A 17,017-nucleotide genomic window follows, 5' to 3' on the forward strand; every position below is an offset into this window, starting at 1 on the left:
GCCCCACTTACACATACCAAAGCTCGCAAAATCAACAGACAGCCCTGGCACACCAGCCTGACCAAAGAACTGAGGCGAGCTTCCAGGGCTGCTGAGCGCAGATGGAAAAGATCCCACTCCAACGAGCACTACATCGCATTCAAACAGTCCCTCACTACTTTCAAGACCACACTCGCCACAGCTAAACAAACCTACTTCTCATCTCTCATATCCTCCCTGTCTCACAACCCTAAACAGTTATTCAATACCTTCAACACTCTCCTCCGTCCCCCAGCACCTCCTCCCTCCCCACTCATCTCAGCTGAAGACTTTGCCTCATTTTTCAAGCAGAAGATTGATAACATCAGAGACAGTTTTAGTCGACAACCACCAGAGCCCTTCCTCCCAACTACCCAGCCCTCCACCTCCAAAACCAACTTCTCCACCATTACAGAAGATCAACTCTCCACTCTACTCTCAAAATCGCATCTCACCACCTGTCCACTTGACCCGCTCCCATCCCACCTCATCCCAAACCTCACCACAGTCCTCATCCCAACCCTAACCCATCTCTTCAACCTATCACTAACAACTGGTGTTTTCCCCTCAAGCTTTAAACATGCCTCCATCACACCTATCCTCAAAAAGCCCTCTCTTGACCCATCCTCTGTATCTAGCTATCGCCCTATATCACTTCTCCCCTATGCCTCCAAACTACTGGAACAACACGTCTACCTTGAACTGTCCTCCCATCTCTCTTCTTGCTCCCTCTTTGACCGCTTACAATCTGGCTTCCGGTCACACCACTCCACTGAAACTGCCCTAACTAAGGTCACCAATGACCTCTTAACCGCCAAAAGCAAGCGACACTACTCTGTTCTCCTCCTCCTCGACCTGTCGGCTGCCTTTGACACAGTGGACCATTCCCTATTATTACAGACCCTCTCATCCCTTGGCATCACAGACTTGGCCCTATCCTGGATCTCCTCATACCTAACAGACCGGACATTCAGCGTCTCCCACTCACACACCACCTCCTCACCTCGCTCCATATCTGTCGGAGTCCCACAAGGTTCAGTCCTTGGGCCCCTGCTCTTCTTCATTTACACCTTTGGCCTGGGACAGCTCATAGAATCTCATGGCTTTCAGTATCACCTCTATGCTGATGACACACAGATCTACATCTCTGGACCAGATATCACCTCCCTACTAACCAGAATCCCTCAATGTCTGTCCACTATTTCATCCTTCTTCTCCGCTAGATTTCTGAAACTTAACATGGACAAAACAGAATTCATCATCTTTCCCCCATCTCACGCGACCCCCCCAACGAACCTATCCATTACAGTAAATGGCTGCCCATTCTCCCCAGTCCCACAAGCTCGCTGCCTCGGGGTAATCCTTGATGCTGATCTCTCCTTCAAACCACATATCCAAGCCCTTTCCACTTCCTGCTGACTTCAACTCAAAAATATTTCACAAATCCGTACATTCCTCAACCAAGAATCTGCAAAAACCCTAGTCCATGCCCTCATCATCTCTCGCCTTGACTACTGCAACCTCCTGCTCTGTGGCCTCCCCTCTAACACTAACGCACCCCTCCAATCTATTCTAAACTCAGCTGCCCGACTAATCCACCTGTTTCCCCGCTATTCCCTGGCCTCTCCCCTCTGTCAATCCCTTCACTGGCTCCCCATTACCCAGAGACTCCAGTACAAAACCCTAACCATGACGTACAAAGCCATCCACAACCTGTCTCCTCCTTACATCTGTGACCTCGTCTCCCGGTACTTTCCTGCACGCAACCTCCGATCCTCACAAGATCTCCTTCTCTACTCCCCTCTTATCTCCTCTTCCCACAATCGTATACAAGATTTCTCGTGCGTATCACCCCTACTCTGGAACCCTCTACCACAACACATCAGACTCTCGCCTACCATCGAAATCTTCAAAAAGAGCCTGAAGACCCACCTCTTCCGACAAGCCTACAGCCTGCAGTAACCACCGATCGACCAAACCGCTGCACGACCAGCTCTATCCTCACCTACTGTATCCTCACCCATCCCTTGTAGATTGTGAGCCCTCACGGGCAGGGTCCTCTCTCCTCCTGTACCAGTTATGACTTGTATTGTTTAAGATTATTGTACTTGTTCTTATTAAGTATACCCCTCCTCACATGTAAAGCACCATGGAATAAATGGCACTATAACAATAAATAATAATAATAATATGGAGGGTATAGAGCACTATATGGGGGTATACAGCAGGATATGGAGGGTATAGAGCACTATATGGGGGTATACAGAGGATATAACCCTTTGCCCCCCTGACTAATGATGATCTCAGTGATTTCTCTCGGTCTCCCGTCGCCATTGATCCGAGCAGGAGGACTCCGGTCTGTGACTAGATGTAACGTGACGTCCTCATGATAAAAGGGGGAAAATGACAGTAAAAAGTAGGGGGAAATTCAAACTCCCCAACAGTTCTGTGCTCCGCCCACATGTGAGGAGAAGCCGCAGCTCCTGCTGCTGGGGGAGGGGCTGGTGATCGCCCGGTGCCCGGATGGCTGCAGTCTGCTCTGCAGGAGCTGGAAACATCGGGCACTAAAGGGTTAACACCAAGTGACTGGGGGGGGGGACCCGACCATGTGGGCGGAGCCATACCCCTCCTGAGTGCTGAGCGCTTAATATGAAATTCCCGCCCAATGGCTGGTAGTTTCTCCAGCTCTTTGGTCTCCTCAGTAACACGTGTATGCAAATTGCCTCTTCTGAGAAAAAGAGGACTTGACTCTATAGCGCCACCTGTTGGAAGTAGCGATCCTACAAGTCACAATCAACCCTTTAAAGAGTCATGCAATATGACTTAGGTTTAAAGCCAAATCAGCATCTCAATTCGCAAAGGTATGTCACTCTCCACAAGGAGAAACGTTACCCCTTAGACCCCAGTCCAGTAACACGTGGTGTCATGGCGGCGGCTCCTGTCGGACTGAATGGATGTGGTAGATTCCATGTGAATGTATATAATACTTTTTGATGAAAGATCATCCTATGGCCGTATATACTGCTTTATATGGGGTTATGTAGCACTATATGGAGTGTGATACTATATAATACGTGTATTGAGGACATGCCATTATACTCTGTACCAGGCAAATATATATATATTTTTTGCTTTATGTCCCTCCATATTCTGTATACCCCTATATAGTGTTATAGACTGATGTATATGGCAAAATAGGTAGTAATTGCTGTATACTGCCATATTGTGCTATATGCCCATATATTGCTGAATACCTTATTATTTCTATAGCAACATTGATTGTATGGTGCTGTACATGAGAAGGGGTTACATACAAATTACAGATATCACTTACAGTAAGCAAACTAACAATGGTAGACTGATAGAGGGGCGAGGACCTTGCGGGCTGACATTCTACATATCTGTCATGCTATATAGTGAATATATCACTAGTGTATAGAACAGTGTTCCTCCATAGTCACACCCCATATGGTGCTGTATTTTATTATACATTTATATTGCGCCATTTATTCCATGGCGTTTTAGTCGTGAAAAGGGGCAAATATAGATAATCACAATTAACAATAAATATGCCTCATACACAATGCTATATAGAAGGTATGAAGCACTATATGGGGGTACATGACATTATAGCAGTGAGATTGTTGGGTTATATGACATTTTAGCCTAATAATGGAAGGTTGTGTTTCCTATGACCCCTAATGTGTACAGTTCCCCCATATCCTGCACACACTGGATATATACATAGAGCTGCAGCTCTGGCCGCCCTGAAGGCTCCGACTCCAGAAGATAGATTGTAGAGAAGAACAGCCGCATGTAGCCATCAAGCCACCGGTCACCAGCACCTCCAGGCTGAACCAAAGACTCTTATCCTTATTGTTTTATGTGGAGTGATACAATATTACATGTATGAAACTTCACAATGATGGAAATTACATGATATTGCCCACTGTACCAAGCAATTATGGAGACAGGATTAACTGCAGCCATACCCCCCCAATGTTATGCAAAATCTGTGCCATATAACACATCAATACATACAGAACATCACACCAGAGATCAGCGGCGTCAGCTCTTGTGGTGACCGTGTGGGTGGCTCTTAGAAGAGCCTTTGGGTTGTGTGGATGGTTCGGGGTCAGTGTCGATCACTTGCTCTTCTTGCTGCTCTCGGTCTTCTTGGGCAGCAGCACGGCCTGGATGTTGGGCAGGACACCCCCCTGGGCGATGGTCACCCCACCCAGCAGCCTGTTCAGCTCCTCATCATTGCGCACGGCCAGCTGCAGGTGTCGGGGGATGATGCGGGTCTTCTTGTTGTCCCGGGCGGCATTGCCGGCTAATTCCAGGATCTCAGCAGTTAGATACTCCAGCACAGCGGCCAGATACACCGGAGCACCGGCGCCCACCCTCTCAGCATAGTGACCCTTGCGGAGAAGTCTGTGCACACGACCAACCGGGAACTGCAGTCCTGCCCGGGATGAGCGGGTCTTAGCTTTAGCACGGGCCTTCCCTCCTTGTTTGCCGCGTCCAGACATCACTGCACTCACAGTTATCAGCAGATAAAGAAATATGTGGTATGTGTGATGATTACACTGTCTCCTGCAGGCTGCGCCTTCTATAACCTGCTGCTGCCCCGCCTCCTCTCCTGCCATTGGCTGAATCTGAAGTCACCAATGGAAACAAGACTTGTGGAAACACCAATGGGCTGCAGTGGGTGGAGATCATTGCATGGTACATTGGTCACATGACTTTTTCACCCAATAGAACAGTGATCTGACAGCATTGCTCATTTGCATGGCCGGTCTATAAATACGGGCGCTCTGGGAGGAACAGGATTATTATTATTTTTTTTTTTTCCAGTGAAGAGAACATTCTGCAATCATCATGCCTGATCCTGCCAAGTCTGCACCAGCAGCCAAGAAGGGCTCTAAGAAAGCTGTGACCAAGACTCAGAAGAAGGATGGTAAGAAGCGGAGGAAGACCAGGAAGGAGAGCTATGCCATCTATGTGTACAAGGTGCTGAAGCAGGTCCACCCTGACACCGGCATCTCCTCCAAGGCCATGGGCATCATGAACTCCTTTGTCAATGACATCTTTGAGCGCATCGCAGGGGAAGCCTCCCGCCTGGCTCACTACAACAAGCGCTCCACCATCACCTCCCGGGAGATCCAGACCGCTGTGCGCCTGCTGCTGCCCGGAGAGCTGGCCAAGCACGCCGTGTCTGAGGGCACCAAGGCCGTCACCAAGTACACCAGCGCCAAGTGATCTGCTCCGTGCTCTGCACCCACAACCCAAAGGCTCTTCTAAGAGCCACCCACCCCGTCTACATCAGAGCTGTGGCTGCTTTTGCTCTACTCTTTTCAATGGGGAACATGTGGCTGCACTGATTGGCATCTCATTTGTTTAGAGGCTCAGATGAGGGTCTGTTTCTGTCCTTAGGGTACCGTCTCACATGACGATTTACCAACGATCACGACCAGCGATACGACCTGGCCGTGATCGTTGGTAAGTCGTTGTGTGGTCGCTGGGGAGCTGTCACACAGACCGCTCTCCAGCGACCAACGATGCCGAGGTTCGCTGGTAACCAGGGTAAACATCAGGTTACTAAGTGCAGGGCCGCGCTTAGTAACCCGATGTTTACCGTGGTTACCAGCGTAAAAGTAAAAAAGACCAAACCGTACATACTCACCATCTGATGTCCGTCAGGTCCCTTGCCGTCTGCTTCCCGCTCTGACTGAGTGCCGCCGTACAGTGAGAGCAGAGCACAGCAGTGACGTCACCGCTGTGATCTGCTCTCACTTTCCGGCCGGCAGACAGTCAGAGCGGGAAGCGGACGGCAAGGGACCTGACGGACATCAGATGGTGAGTATGTACGGTTTGGTCTTTTTTACTTTTACGCTGGTAACCACGGTAAACATCGGGTTACTAAGCGCGGCCCTGCGCTTAGTAACCCGATGTTTACCCTGGTTACCAGCAAACGCATCGCTGGATCACTGTCACACACAGCGCTCCAGCGATGACAGCGGGAGATCCAGCGACGAAAGAAAGTTTCAAACGATGTGCTACGACGTACGATTCTCAGCAGGGTCCCTGATAGCTGCTGCGTGTCAGACACTGCGAGATCGTAACGATATCGCTAGAACGTCACGAATCGTACCGTCGTAGCGATGAAAATGCCACTGTGTGACGGTACCATTAGAGCACAAGTTGGGAGGGGGATTAGAGGAAGGTGATATAAAGATGGGAGAATGCTGTTGATAGTGAGCTATAGAGTGGATGTGGAATACTGGGAATGGTCTGGCCTTAAAGGGACAGACCATTATTATTATAATAATAATCTTTATTTTTTATATAGCGCTAACATATTCCTAAGCACACATTATCGTCACTGTCACCCACGCAAACACGGAGAGAACATACAAACACTTTGAAGATGTTGTCCTTAGTGGGGCTTGAACCCAGGACTCTCAGCTATCCACTGTGCCACCGTGCTGCCCCAATTGCACTTCAGTCACAATCCTGTTCTCCCAGAGTGCGGAGTCCTAGTTCTCTGGTTATTGTTCTGCAGACAATAGGTGGAGATGGGCTGCTTAAGGGCTTTCAGTGTTAGTGATGTTTCCAGCAGTTTGTCTTAAATCTCACTGGAGCTCTGAACGTTCTTGCTGATATTCCTCTGATATTACACACCATTTGTTCTGCAAACAGCTGAAGGCACATGGTCAATAAGCTCCCAAAGAATGATCTATTTGTAGGTCTGAATCTCACATCATTAATGGAGCAGTAAGTTGTTTCTTGACACAGGCGCTGCTGCTACGTGAGCAGAGCACAATATGGAGGGTATAAAGCACTCTGAGGGTTTATAGCACTACATGGAGGAATACAGTAGTATATAATTTACATAGCACCAACATATTTGGTTAGCGCTTTACAGTTTAACAGTTTCAAACGCAACAGTCATAATTAACGACATATACAATAATTAGAGCAAAATAAAAAATGGAGGTTATACACACCTATGTGGATGGTGAGAATACAGCACTATAATTGACAGACTGATCTCCAGATTTGTGTCTGACATTGTAATCACTCCGAGCAGGAGGTCACTGGGGAGAGGAATCGGGATTCTGACTATTTTTAGGGTCATCATGGTAGAAGCTGGAAAATAACAAATTAAGCGGGAAATTCAAATTCACTAACAGTTCTGCACTCGGCCAATCAGCAGAGGAAGGGGCGGAGCTGATTATGCTATTTAATTTACATCCCTGCCCTGGAAACGTGTCATCGCTGCAGTTCTCTTTCTGGTCCACTCTCGGACTATATAAAGGAGGACTGTGCACTCATCAGTCATAGTTTTCTCCTGACTACTTGGAACATGTCTGGACGTGGCAAAGGAGGGAAAGGTCTGGGGAAGGGCGGTGCGAAGCGACACAGGAAGGTTCTCCGTGATAACATCCAGGGCATTACCAAGCCTGCCATCCGCCGTCTCGCTCGCAGGGGAGGCGTCAAGCGCATCTCTGGCCTCATTTACGAGGAGACTCGCGGTGTCCTGAAAGTCTTCCTGGAAAATGTGATCCGTGATGCTGTCACCTACACTGAGCATGCCAAGAGGAAGACCGTCACCGCCATGGATGTGGTGTACGCACTGAAGCGCCAGGGCCGCACTCTCTACGGCTTCGGAGGTTAAGGTCTCTGTTCTGCTAAAACAACACAAAGGCTCTTTTAAGAGCCACCCACATCTTCTGAGGAGAAGCTACAACTGCTGCTGGGTCGGGGAGGAGGGGAAGGGGCTGCTGATAGTACTGTGCTGGGATGACTGCAGCTGGAAACATTGCAGGCACTAAGGGGTTAACACTGAGGGTCTTGGGGGTTAAGTAATCTGGTGCTGTGTGGGGGGTGGAGCCATAGTACTATGTGGTGTTCATGTTTTGTATACTGCAATATTTGGGGAAGAACAGAATACAGTTAGTCCTCGGTTTACGACGGTCTCGGGTTACGTCGTTTCGTGTTTACGACGCTTTATACGACGCCTCATTCCGACTTACGACGTTTTGCGTCGTAAGTCGAACTACGTGCAGGGGCGGAACTAGAGTGTCCAGTACTGTACACTGTACCCGGTTACAGCGGAAACTGAGCCTCCTGCACACCATAACACGCTTCATTATGGCTCCCAAACGCAAGGTAGACTCATCTGACACCAGCAGGCGACTGTTTGAGGCATTGAAAAGAGATAAGGGGGAAGAAAGTGAAGAATTTGTGGCGAGTAGGGGTTGGTTTATAAGATTTAAGGATCGTGCCAATTTCCATAACATTAAAGTGCAAGGTGAAGCTGCTAGTGCTGATGAGAAAGCAGCAACTGAGTTTCCTAAAGCATTGGCTGAGATAATTGAGGAGGGTGGTTACTGTGCTCAACAAGTGTTCAACGTGGATGAGACAGACTTGTTTTGGAAACGTTTGCCTAACCGTACGTACATCGCCAAGGAGGAGAAGTCAGCACCAGGTCATAAAGTCGGCAAGGAGAGACTGACTTTGCTTCTTGGGGGCAATGCTGCTGGCGACTACAAACTGAAGCCCATGCTGGTGTATCAGGCTGAGAATCCAAGGGCACTCAAGGGCATTTCAAAGAGTCAACTACCAGTCATCTGGAAGTCTAATAGGAAGGCATGGGTGACACTCGCAGTGTTTGACTGGTTCACCAACCATTTTGTGCCAGGCGTGGAGCGGTATTGTACCTCCAAGGATATCCCCTTTAAGGTGTTGCTAATTCTGGACAATGCCCCTGGACACCCTGCTCGTCTGGATGACTTTAACCATAATGTCAAGGTGGTTTACCTTCCACCTAATACCACTGCCCTAATACAGCCTATGGACCAAGGAGTCATTGCCACATTCAAGGCCTACTACCTCCGAAGTGTCATTGGTAATGCTTTAGCAGCAACTGAAAAGAATAAGGACTTGACTCTAAAGGCCTTTTGGAAAACATACAACATCCTTGATGCTGTGAATTAGGGTATGTTTCCACGTTCAGTTTTGCTTCAGGCTTTGGTCAGGATTTTATGCAGGTAAAATCCTGACCAAAACTGCACCTGAGGTCACTGGCAGGTCACCTGCGGTGTACCTGCGTGTTTTGCTCATAGTAGCAACATGCTGCGTTTCGAAAAAACGCACCACGCATGCGTTTTCGCGGCAAAAACGCATGCGTTTTTTAACGCATAGTGGAGTCTGGATTTCATGAAATCCCATCCACTATGCTGTAACATCTGGACGCTGCGTTTTTGACGCTGCGGAAAAACGCAGTGTCAAAAACGCAGCGTTTCCTGAACGTGGAAACATACCCTAACATTGCTGATTCCTGGGATGAGGTTAAGCAGACCAGTATGATTGGTGTGTGGAAAAAACTGTGTCCCCCTGATGAAGCCACCTTAGTGTGGCGACACGCATCGGGTGTCTTTTGCCCGCATCTTTCCCTCAGGGCACACATGCCGGTCTGGGTCTGTCTTATTTTGGGGCCCATGAGCTACCTACAACTTTGAGGTCTGTTACTTCAGGTCTTTTGCTACAGACACAGTATGTGGTGGGTATAGCACCGTTTACTATAGTCCTGTCTTATCATAGTCCTGTTTTATAGTACCTGTATCATTGGTTACATGTGTATGCCTTTTTGGCTTATCTTTTACATCCACAGGTACTATGGTGCACCACCATACTTTGATCACCTCCATATGATAGTCAGGACACTGCTAGGCAGATATTGTGCCTGTGTACTGAAGCCAGCTTCTGGGATTGTCAGGGTTGGTCATCTGTAGCCACCTTATTGCGGTTTAAGTTATTTCTCCATACTTGGGCATGTGTATTTAACCCTGTTTGGGTCTATGCGGTTTTTTGCCTTATTTAGGGCTCTTGTCATTGTGGGAGTTTTGTCATCCCCTTGTTTTAAATGTTTTTAAGGCTGGGTTCACATTGCGTTAATGTGTGCATGCTAACGGACAGCGTTGCACGGCAAAAATGTCGCAATTAACGCCGTGCAACGGGGCCGTTAGCGTGCCCATTGACAGCAATGTCAATTTCTCCTGCAGCGCATCACTAGCGCGTGCCTTTTTCGGCTCGCGCTAGTGATGTGCCGTTCTTCTGTGACGCGCCTCGGACGCTGCTTGCAGCGTCCGCGGCGCGCCCGAGGTCCGTTCCCCGCTCTCGCAGATCGGGGATCTGCGAGAGCGGGGACGTTAACGCGACCCCTGAACGCGGCCCCTAAATAAACATTGTGTTAGCGCAATCCGCTAGCGCTAAACGGATTGCCCTAACGCAATGTGAACCTAGCCTAAGAGTGTTTTGCCTTTTCGCTCATATGTATTAAATAAAGCTGTGATTTTGTATTCATACAGTGGTGACTCCCGTTTTGTTAGGCCTACCTTTTTCTTTTGTTATTGTTTCCAGTTTGTGAATGATGTCACAGAGGTCCAAGAGTCAGTGACTAGTGTCATAAAGAACGTTGTTGATATGAGTAAGACAATGAATCTGGAGGTGGAGGAAGATGATGTCACAGAGCTACTGGCATCTCATGGAGAGGAGTTATCTGCTGAGGACCTTATTCAACTGGAGAAGCAGATGATAGAGGAAGAGGAAGACATACCAACCCCAGAACGTAAGAGATTTACAAGGCAGGGCTTGGCAGGAGGTTTTGCCATGATACAGGAAGGATTGTCAAGGTTTGAGGCTGAGGATCCCAACATTGAAAGGTACACTAGGGTTGCCAGAGGAGTCATGGATTCCCTTAGGTGTTACAAGGAGATCTTGGAGGAGAAGAAGATGGTCTCCTTCCAAACTAACCTGCAGCAGTACTTCAAGAAGGTAGAGAGGCCTGCAACAGATCCTGTACCTGTACCCTCTACCTCTCCTGTCCCTCTTGACTCACCTGCCCCAGTATCTCCAGCACCTTCTGCTGATTCATCCCAATAAGCCTGTTCTGTCTTTGGAATTGTTATATTTGTTTATTACAGTACTGTACACTGTTTATTACCTGTTATAGCACTTACAGTACAGTAGTACTGTACTTCATTATTAAACGTACTGTACTGCACAATATTTTACTGTACCTATCTTTATTGATAATTATGTAGGGTACTGTGTTAGGATAGATTTTTGGATAGGCTAAGTGTTTGCAGCACTGTACTGTTATTATGGTACACTACTGTATGAACGTATGGTTCGACTTATGTCGAAATTCGGTTTACGACGACGCGTAAGAACGGATCAATGTCGTAAGTCGAGGACTACCTGTATCAGGAATATACAGCGCTATATGGAGGGTATACAGTACAGTGTGGAAAGCTTATAGGCATCAATAGCACAATTTGTGTATACGGCACTAGATGAACAGGATTGTGAAGGAAACCATTTTGTCTTCCACCTTGTTCCCTGAATTAATCATGTACATGGACTTTTCTCCAAGCATCCCCCAACCTTGAAGAACAAGTTCTGTACTCTATAGGCCCCGTCTCACATAGCGAGATCGCTAGCGAGATCGCTGCTGAGTCACAAGTTTTGTGACGCAACAGCGACCTCAGTAGCGATCTCGCTATGTGTGACACGTACCAGTGATCAGGCCCCTGCTGTGAGATCGCTGGTCGTGTCGGAATGGCCTGGACCTTTTTTTGGTCGTTGAGGTCCCGCTGACATCGCTGAATCGGTGTGTGTGACACGGATCCAGCGATGTCTTCACTGGTAACCAGGGTAAACATCGGGTTACTAAGCGCAGGGCCGCGCTTAATAACCCGATGTTTACCCTGGTTACCAGCGTAAATGTAAAAAAAACCAAACAGTACATACTCACCATCTGATGTCCGTCAGGTCCCTTGCCGTCTGCTTCCTGCTCTGACTGACTGCCGGCCGTACAGTGAGAGCACAGCACAGCAGTGACGTCACCGCTGCGCTCTGCTCTCACTGTACGGCGGCACTGTCAGAGCAGGAAGCAGACGGCAAGGGACCTGAGGGACATCAGATGGTGAGTATGTACTGTTTGTTTTTTTTGGTAACCAGGGTAAACATTGGGTTACTAAGCGCGGCCCTGCGCTTAGTAACCCGATGTTTACCCTGGTTACCCGGGTGCTGCAGGGGGACTTTGGCATCATTGAAGACAGTTTCAACGATGCCGAAGTCGTTCCCCTGATCGTTGGTCGCTGGAGAGAGCGGTCTGTGTGACAGCTCCCCAGCGACCACACAGCGACTTACCAACGATCACGGCCAGGTCGTATCGCTGGTCGTGATCGTTGGTAAATCGCTATGTGAGACGGGGCCTTATGACCGCAGGCCATGTCCATTGTGCTTGTCAGGCTCACCCTGAATACTTACAATTAATTTGCATACCTGTGTAAATAAGCAGAAATTTACATAATGCGCAAAATAATAGCAGAAAAAAAGCTGAATCCTCACAATAGCCTTTATTTCCATATATACAGAGGCGCTGGGAGCTGCACACTCAATTCCAAAAGAAAACATGAACAGTTTTTAAGCTGAAAATGAAGAAGGAATAATGATGTAGACGCGGTGGGTGGATCATTGAAGAGCCTTTGGGTTGTGGGTGCAGAGCACGAGCAGAGGATACAAATCCCACCAAGGACATCTGCAAGGAGTTGGTTTTCCTCCCCATGATTACATGGGTTCCTCACTCCAAAACCTTAATGGTGGGGAATGTAGATTGTGAGCCCTAATGAGCACGTCTGTAAGGTGCTAAACAAGTGAGTAAAATTAATTAGGGTAACCCCCATATGATGTGTTTTACAAGCCCTAACGTTATAATATAGTCAGTGCGGAATATACCAGATCTACTCGCCCCCACATGTTACACGGAGAACAAAGAGCGGGAGAAACTACCGGCCATTGTGCAGGAATTTCATATTCAGTGCTCAGCCAATCCCGACACTTAGTGTTAACCCATTAGTGTCTGATGTCTCCAGTTCCCAAAGAGCCCGGCTGTAACACATGTGAGAACACGACACAAATGGGAAAACTGACAGGAAAATGGGCAAAGTGGGTCCCGAAAAGGCGTCATTGAAAGGGGTAAATGACTTCGGGCCACAGATGGGTATAATGTCAGGTTGGCACAGTGGGTATAATCCTGCCATTATTTACAGCGGGAGGGAACCTAAAAAAATGAATAGCCTCCCGTACTCCATATAGGGGTGTGTGACCCCCATATAGTGCTGTATATACCGCCATATACTGTATACACAGCTTGTCCCATAGTGAGGAATCTATCAGATCCACTCAGCCTGACAGCAGCCGCCATGACACCATGTGTACACTCACTGAGGAGAACAAAGAAGAAAGAAACAATGAGCCGTTGGGCGGGAATTTCATATTCAGTGCTCAGCCAATCAGCACTCAGTAGGGTTATGGCTCCGCCCACAGGGTCACTTCCCTGCAGACACTTGGTGTTAACCCTTTAGTATCTGATGTTTCCAGCTCCCGCAGAGCAGACTGCAGCCATCCGGGCACAGGGCGATCACCAGCCTCTCCCCCAGCACCTGGTGTGGTTATGTTCCCCATACCCCTGAGTGTAATGCAGAATGTCGGCCATATATTAAATCTGTACGTTCAGAACATTCACCCTCAGGGGTTACAGAAAGAGATCTTGAGATCTTGGAACAGGAGACCGAATTCTCTGGAGAAGAAGATAATTATTTATCCTTCAGGAAAGAAATCTCTAGCCTGGTGGTCCAGACCGGAAAACCTGAAGGTGGGAGTTCCATGGGTCCTCTATCCCTGTGTCACCATTACCACAGACGCCAGTCAGTTCGGATGGGGCGGACACATAGGAAGGACATACTACCAAGGCGGGAGTGGAGTCCAGAGATATCTGCAAAGTCATCAAATTTCAGGGAACTGTATGCAATCTGGAAGGTGCTATACCAGGCCCAGTCACAAGCCAGAGACTGACACGTAAGGATACTGTCCGACAACGTGACAGCAGTGGCATTCCTATGACACCAGGGAGGCCCGAGACATCCACCTCTACAGCACCTAGCAGACCAGATTGTCAGACGGGCAGAGAAATCTGTCAGATCCATATCGGCAGTTCACCTGGAAGGGGCCAGGAATCAGGTGGCAGATTTTTTGAGCAGAACACCAGTAGATCCCAGAGAATGGGAATTAAATCCAGAAGTATTCAACAGTCTGTGCCAACAGTGGGGAACACCTCAAGTGGATCTTTTTGCCACCAGGTCAAATGCAAAGACCAGAGCATGTTTTTCTCTCAATCCCCTGGAGGGGGCAGTAGAAGTCGACACTTTGTCTCAACATTGGGGAGAAGGTCTGCTGTAAGCTTTTTCACCTCTTCCACTGATCCCGAAGACACCCAGGAAGATACGAGACAAAAGAGCAACAGTAATCCTGGTGGTTCCTTTTTGGCTGAAAAAGAGCTGTTCTCTCTGCTATCCAGAATGTCAACAGAGAGACCGATCCTCCTACCGAAGAGGCAGGACCTTCTTTCCCAAGGTCCGGAGTTCCACAGCAACCCAGATTCACTACAGCTATCTGCCTGGATCCTGAACAGCTGACTCTAAGATCCAGAGGCCTGTCAGAGGATGTGATCACCACACTCCAAGCAAGTAGGAAGCTGGTGACCTCAGCAATCTATAACAAGATCTGGATGCGGTATTGTTCTTTCTTAGGAGAAGTTCCTGTGGATACTTCAAATCCAGACATTCCCAGAATCCTCGACTTTCTACAACTCGGTTTTAAAAGAGGCCTCCGGCCTAGTACTCTAAAAGTACAGATTGCGGCTCTTAGTCTCTTTTTTGATTCATCACTAGCTTCCCATCCTTTGATAGCAAGATTCTCTAGAGCCACACAGAGGATGAGACCTCTGGTGAGGAAATCAGCTCCTCCTTGGGACCTAAATTTGGTTCTTACTACCCTGTGTAGAATCCCGTACTTCTTGTCAGAGGACATGGACATAGCCAGTCTCTCCTATAAAACAGCCTTCCTAGTTGCCATCACGTCAGCTAAAAGATTAGGGGAAATGCAGGCTCTATCGATACAAGATCCATACCTTCAGATCTTTTGACGACAGAATAGTCTTAAGCCTTAACCCAGCCTTTCCCCCAAAGTAGTTTCTGTCACAAACATAAACCAAGAAGTAATTCTTCCCTCGTTCTGCCAACACTCTAGAAACACAAAGGAGGGGGTCTATCATAACCTTGATGTTAGGCTAGGGTCACATTGCGTTAGGGCAGTCTGTTTAGCGCATAGCGCTACGGACTGCGCTAACGCAATGTCCCAAAAGGGATCGCGTTAGCCGATCCTGCTAGCGCAGATCCCCGATCTGTGCTACCGAGGAACGGACCGCGAACGCTGCAAGCAGCGTTCGCGGGCCGTCACTCAAATGACGGCACATCGCTAGCGCACGCCCAATGTGGGCGTGTGCTAGCGATGCATTCGCCATTACAGGCAATGGCGGCGTTAACGGACTACGTTAACACCGCGTTATGCCGCAATGTAACATAGTCCGTTAAACGCGGTCACATAACGCAATGTGACCCTAGCCTTAGAGAGAAGGTTTTAAAATATCTGGGGTTGACGGAAGGTTGGAGACAGGACACTAACCAGTTCATACATTCCTGGGGACCAAATAGAGGTTGTAAAGCAGCAAAATCCACCATTGCAAGGTGGATTAAAACTACTGTAAATCTAGCGTATACAGCCCAAGGGAAAGATCCCCAGATATCCTTAGAACCAACTCAACTAGAGCTATTGCTACATCATGTGCAGAGAAAGGGGGTGCCTCAGCAGAGCAGATCTGTAGGGCTGCGACTTGGACCAGCCTTTCTACCTTTGCCAGACACTATAAACTAGATATCTCATCAGAACAGTTAGCCTTTGGTAGAAAAATATTACATGCAGTAGTCCCACCCTAGATTATCATTCTTTGCTATCCCTACAATGGTGGTGAACTGGAAAACGGTAATTAGACCTACCGGTAATTGTATTTCCAGGAATCCATCCTGACAGCACTACTAGTTACCTCCCACTGCAGAACTGTATTGTATACTTATGTATGTAACGTTGGTGTAAAATCTAATATATAAAGCTGAATGTGTGTATGTCCGGGATTGGCATCTGAACCGTCGCAGCTGCAGCCACAAAATTTTGCACAGTCACACGTCTGGACCCCGAGAGCGTCATAGGCTATGTTGTGAGGTGAAATTTTAACCCCGCGCTTTCCAATTCACCAAACAATTTTGCCCCTATCTACATAATGGGGAAAAAATGAAAGGAAAAGTGTTGGAGGCAAATTAACAGCTGCCAGATGTGAACAAGGGGGATTTAAAGAATGAGAGTGATGGCGCCAAAGAGTATATACTGTACAGTTGCTAAGGTGGGGCCCCGACATGGGATAATCACACCACCACGGGGATATGAACACACACACAAAATGCGCCACACACTACCACGTGCTCAAACACATATACCACCCTCAGCGCACATTTCACCACACATACACCAACCTCGCCACATAAAAGTCGAAACACAAAAGTCGCCGCTCAAAACTCGCCACGAGCAAAACTCTCCACATGCAAAACTCGCCACACGTGCAAAACTCACCTCATGGAAAACTCGCCACAGGCAAAACTTGCACACGCGGAAAAATTGCCACATGCACAAAAGTTGCAACACATGCAAAAGTTGCCTCACACAAAACTTGCACATACTCAAAAGGCACCACACATAAAACTCACCACGCGCAAAACTCGCCATGCGCAAAACTTGCTGCACACAACTTGCTACACTAACCTGTCACATGCAACTCGACACACAAAAAGTTGCTACACGCATGTCGCCACACAAAACTCATCTCACAAAAGTCGCTACATGCATGTCGCCATACGTAACTCAACACACACAACTTGACACACGAAACTCGCCCTAAAACACACACAAGTCTGGTATTATCCTTCAAAAATAAAAATCTGATTAATAAGCAGACAAACTACAAGAGCAACTAATG

The 17,017-nt window shown here is 48.0% G+C and overlaps 3 protein-coding genes across 3 annotated transcripts; 2 read left to right on the forward strand and 1 right to left on the reverse strand.

Moving 5' to 3' along the window:
- Window positions 1-4,140: 4,140 nt before the first annotated feature.
- LOC143774052 (histone H2A type 1-like) lies at window positions 4,141-4,568 on the reverse strand. The gene has a single exon (XM_077261346.1). The coding sequence runs from the start codon at window positions 4,548-4,550 to the stop codon at window positions 4,164-4,166; it is 387 nt and encodes a 128-aa protein (XP_077117461.1). The 5' UTR covers window positions 4,551-4,568; the 3' UTR covers window positions 4,141-4,163.
- Window positions 4,569-4,884: 316 nt separating this feature from the next.
- On the forward strand, window positions 4,885-5,330 carry LOC143774053 (histone H2B 1.1-like). The gene has a single exon (XM_077261347.1). It carries the CDS (start codon window positions 4,900-4,902, stop codon window positions 5,278-5,280), a length of 381 nt encoding a protein of 126 aa, XP_077117462.1. The 5' UTR covers window positions 4,885-4,899; the 3' UTR covers window positions 5,281-5,330.
- A 2,057-nt stretch (window positions 5,331-7,387) lies between these two features.
- LOC143774054 (histone H4) lies at window positions 7,388-7,718 on the forward strand. Its single transcript, XM_077261348.1, has one exon. It carries the CDS (start codon window positions 7,388-7,390, stop codon window positions 7,697-7,699), a length of 312 nt encoding a protein of 103 aa, XP_077117463.1. The 3' UTR covers window positions 7,700-7,718.
- The last annotated feature ends 9,299 nt before the right edge of the window (window positions 7,719-17,017 follow it).

This window comes from Ranitomeya variabilis, chromosome 5 (assembly GCF_051348905.1).
Source record: "Ranitomeya variabilis isolate aRanVar5 chromosome 5, aRanVar5.hap1, whole genome shotgun sequence".
NCBI lineage: Eukaryota > Metazoa > Chordata > Amphibia > Anura > Dendrobatidae > Ranitomeya > Ranitomeya variabilis.

Excerpts from the sequence above, each read along its gene's own strand:
- LOC143774052 (XM_077261346.1), bottom strand. The coding sequence starts at position 4,550 with ATGTCTGGACGCGGCAAACAAGGAGGGAAGGCCCGTGCTAAAGCTAAG.
- LOC143774053 (XM_077261347.1), top strand. The coding sequence starts at position 4,900 with ATGCCTGATCCTGCCAAGTCTGCACCAGCAGCCAAGAAGGGCTCTAAG.
- LOC143774054 (XM_077261348.1), top strand. The coding sequence starts at position 7,388 with ATGTCTGGACGTGGCAAAGGAGGGAAAGGTCTGGGGAAGGGCGGTGCG.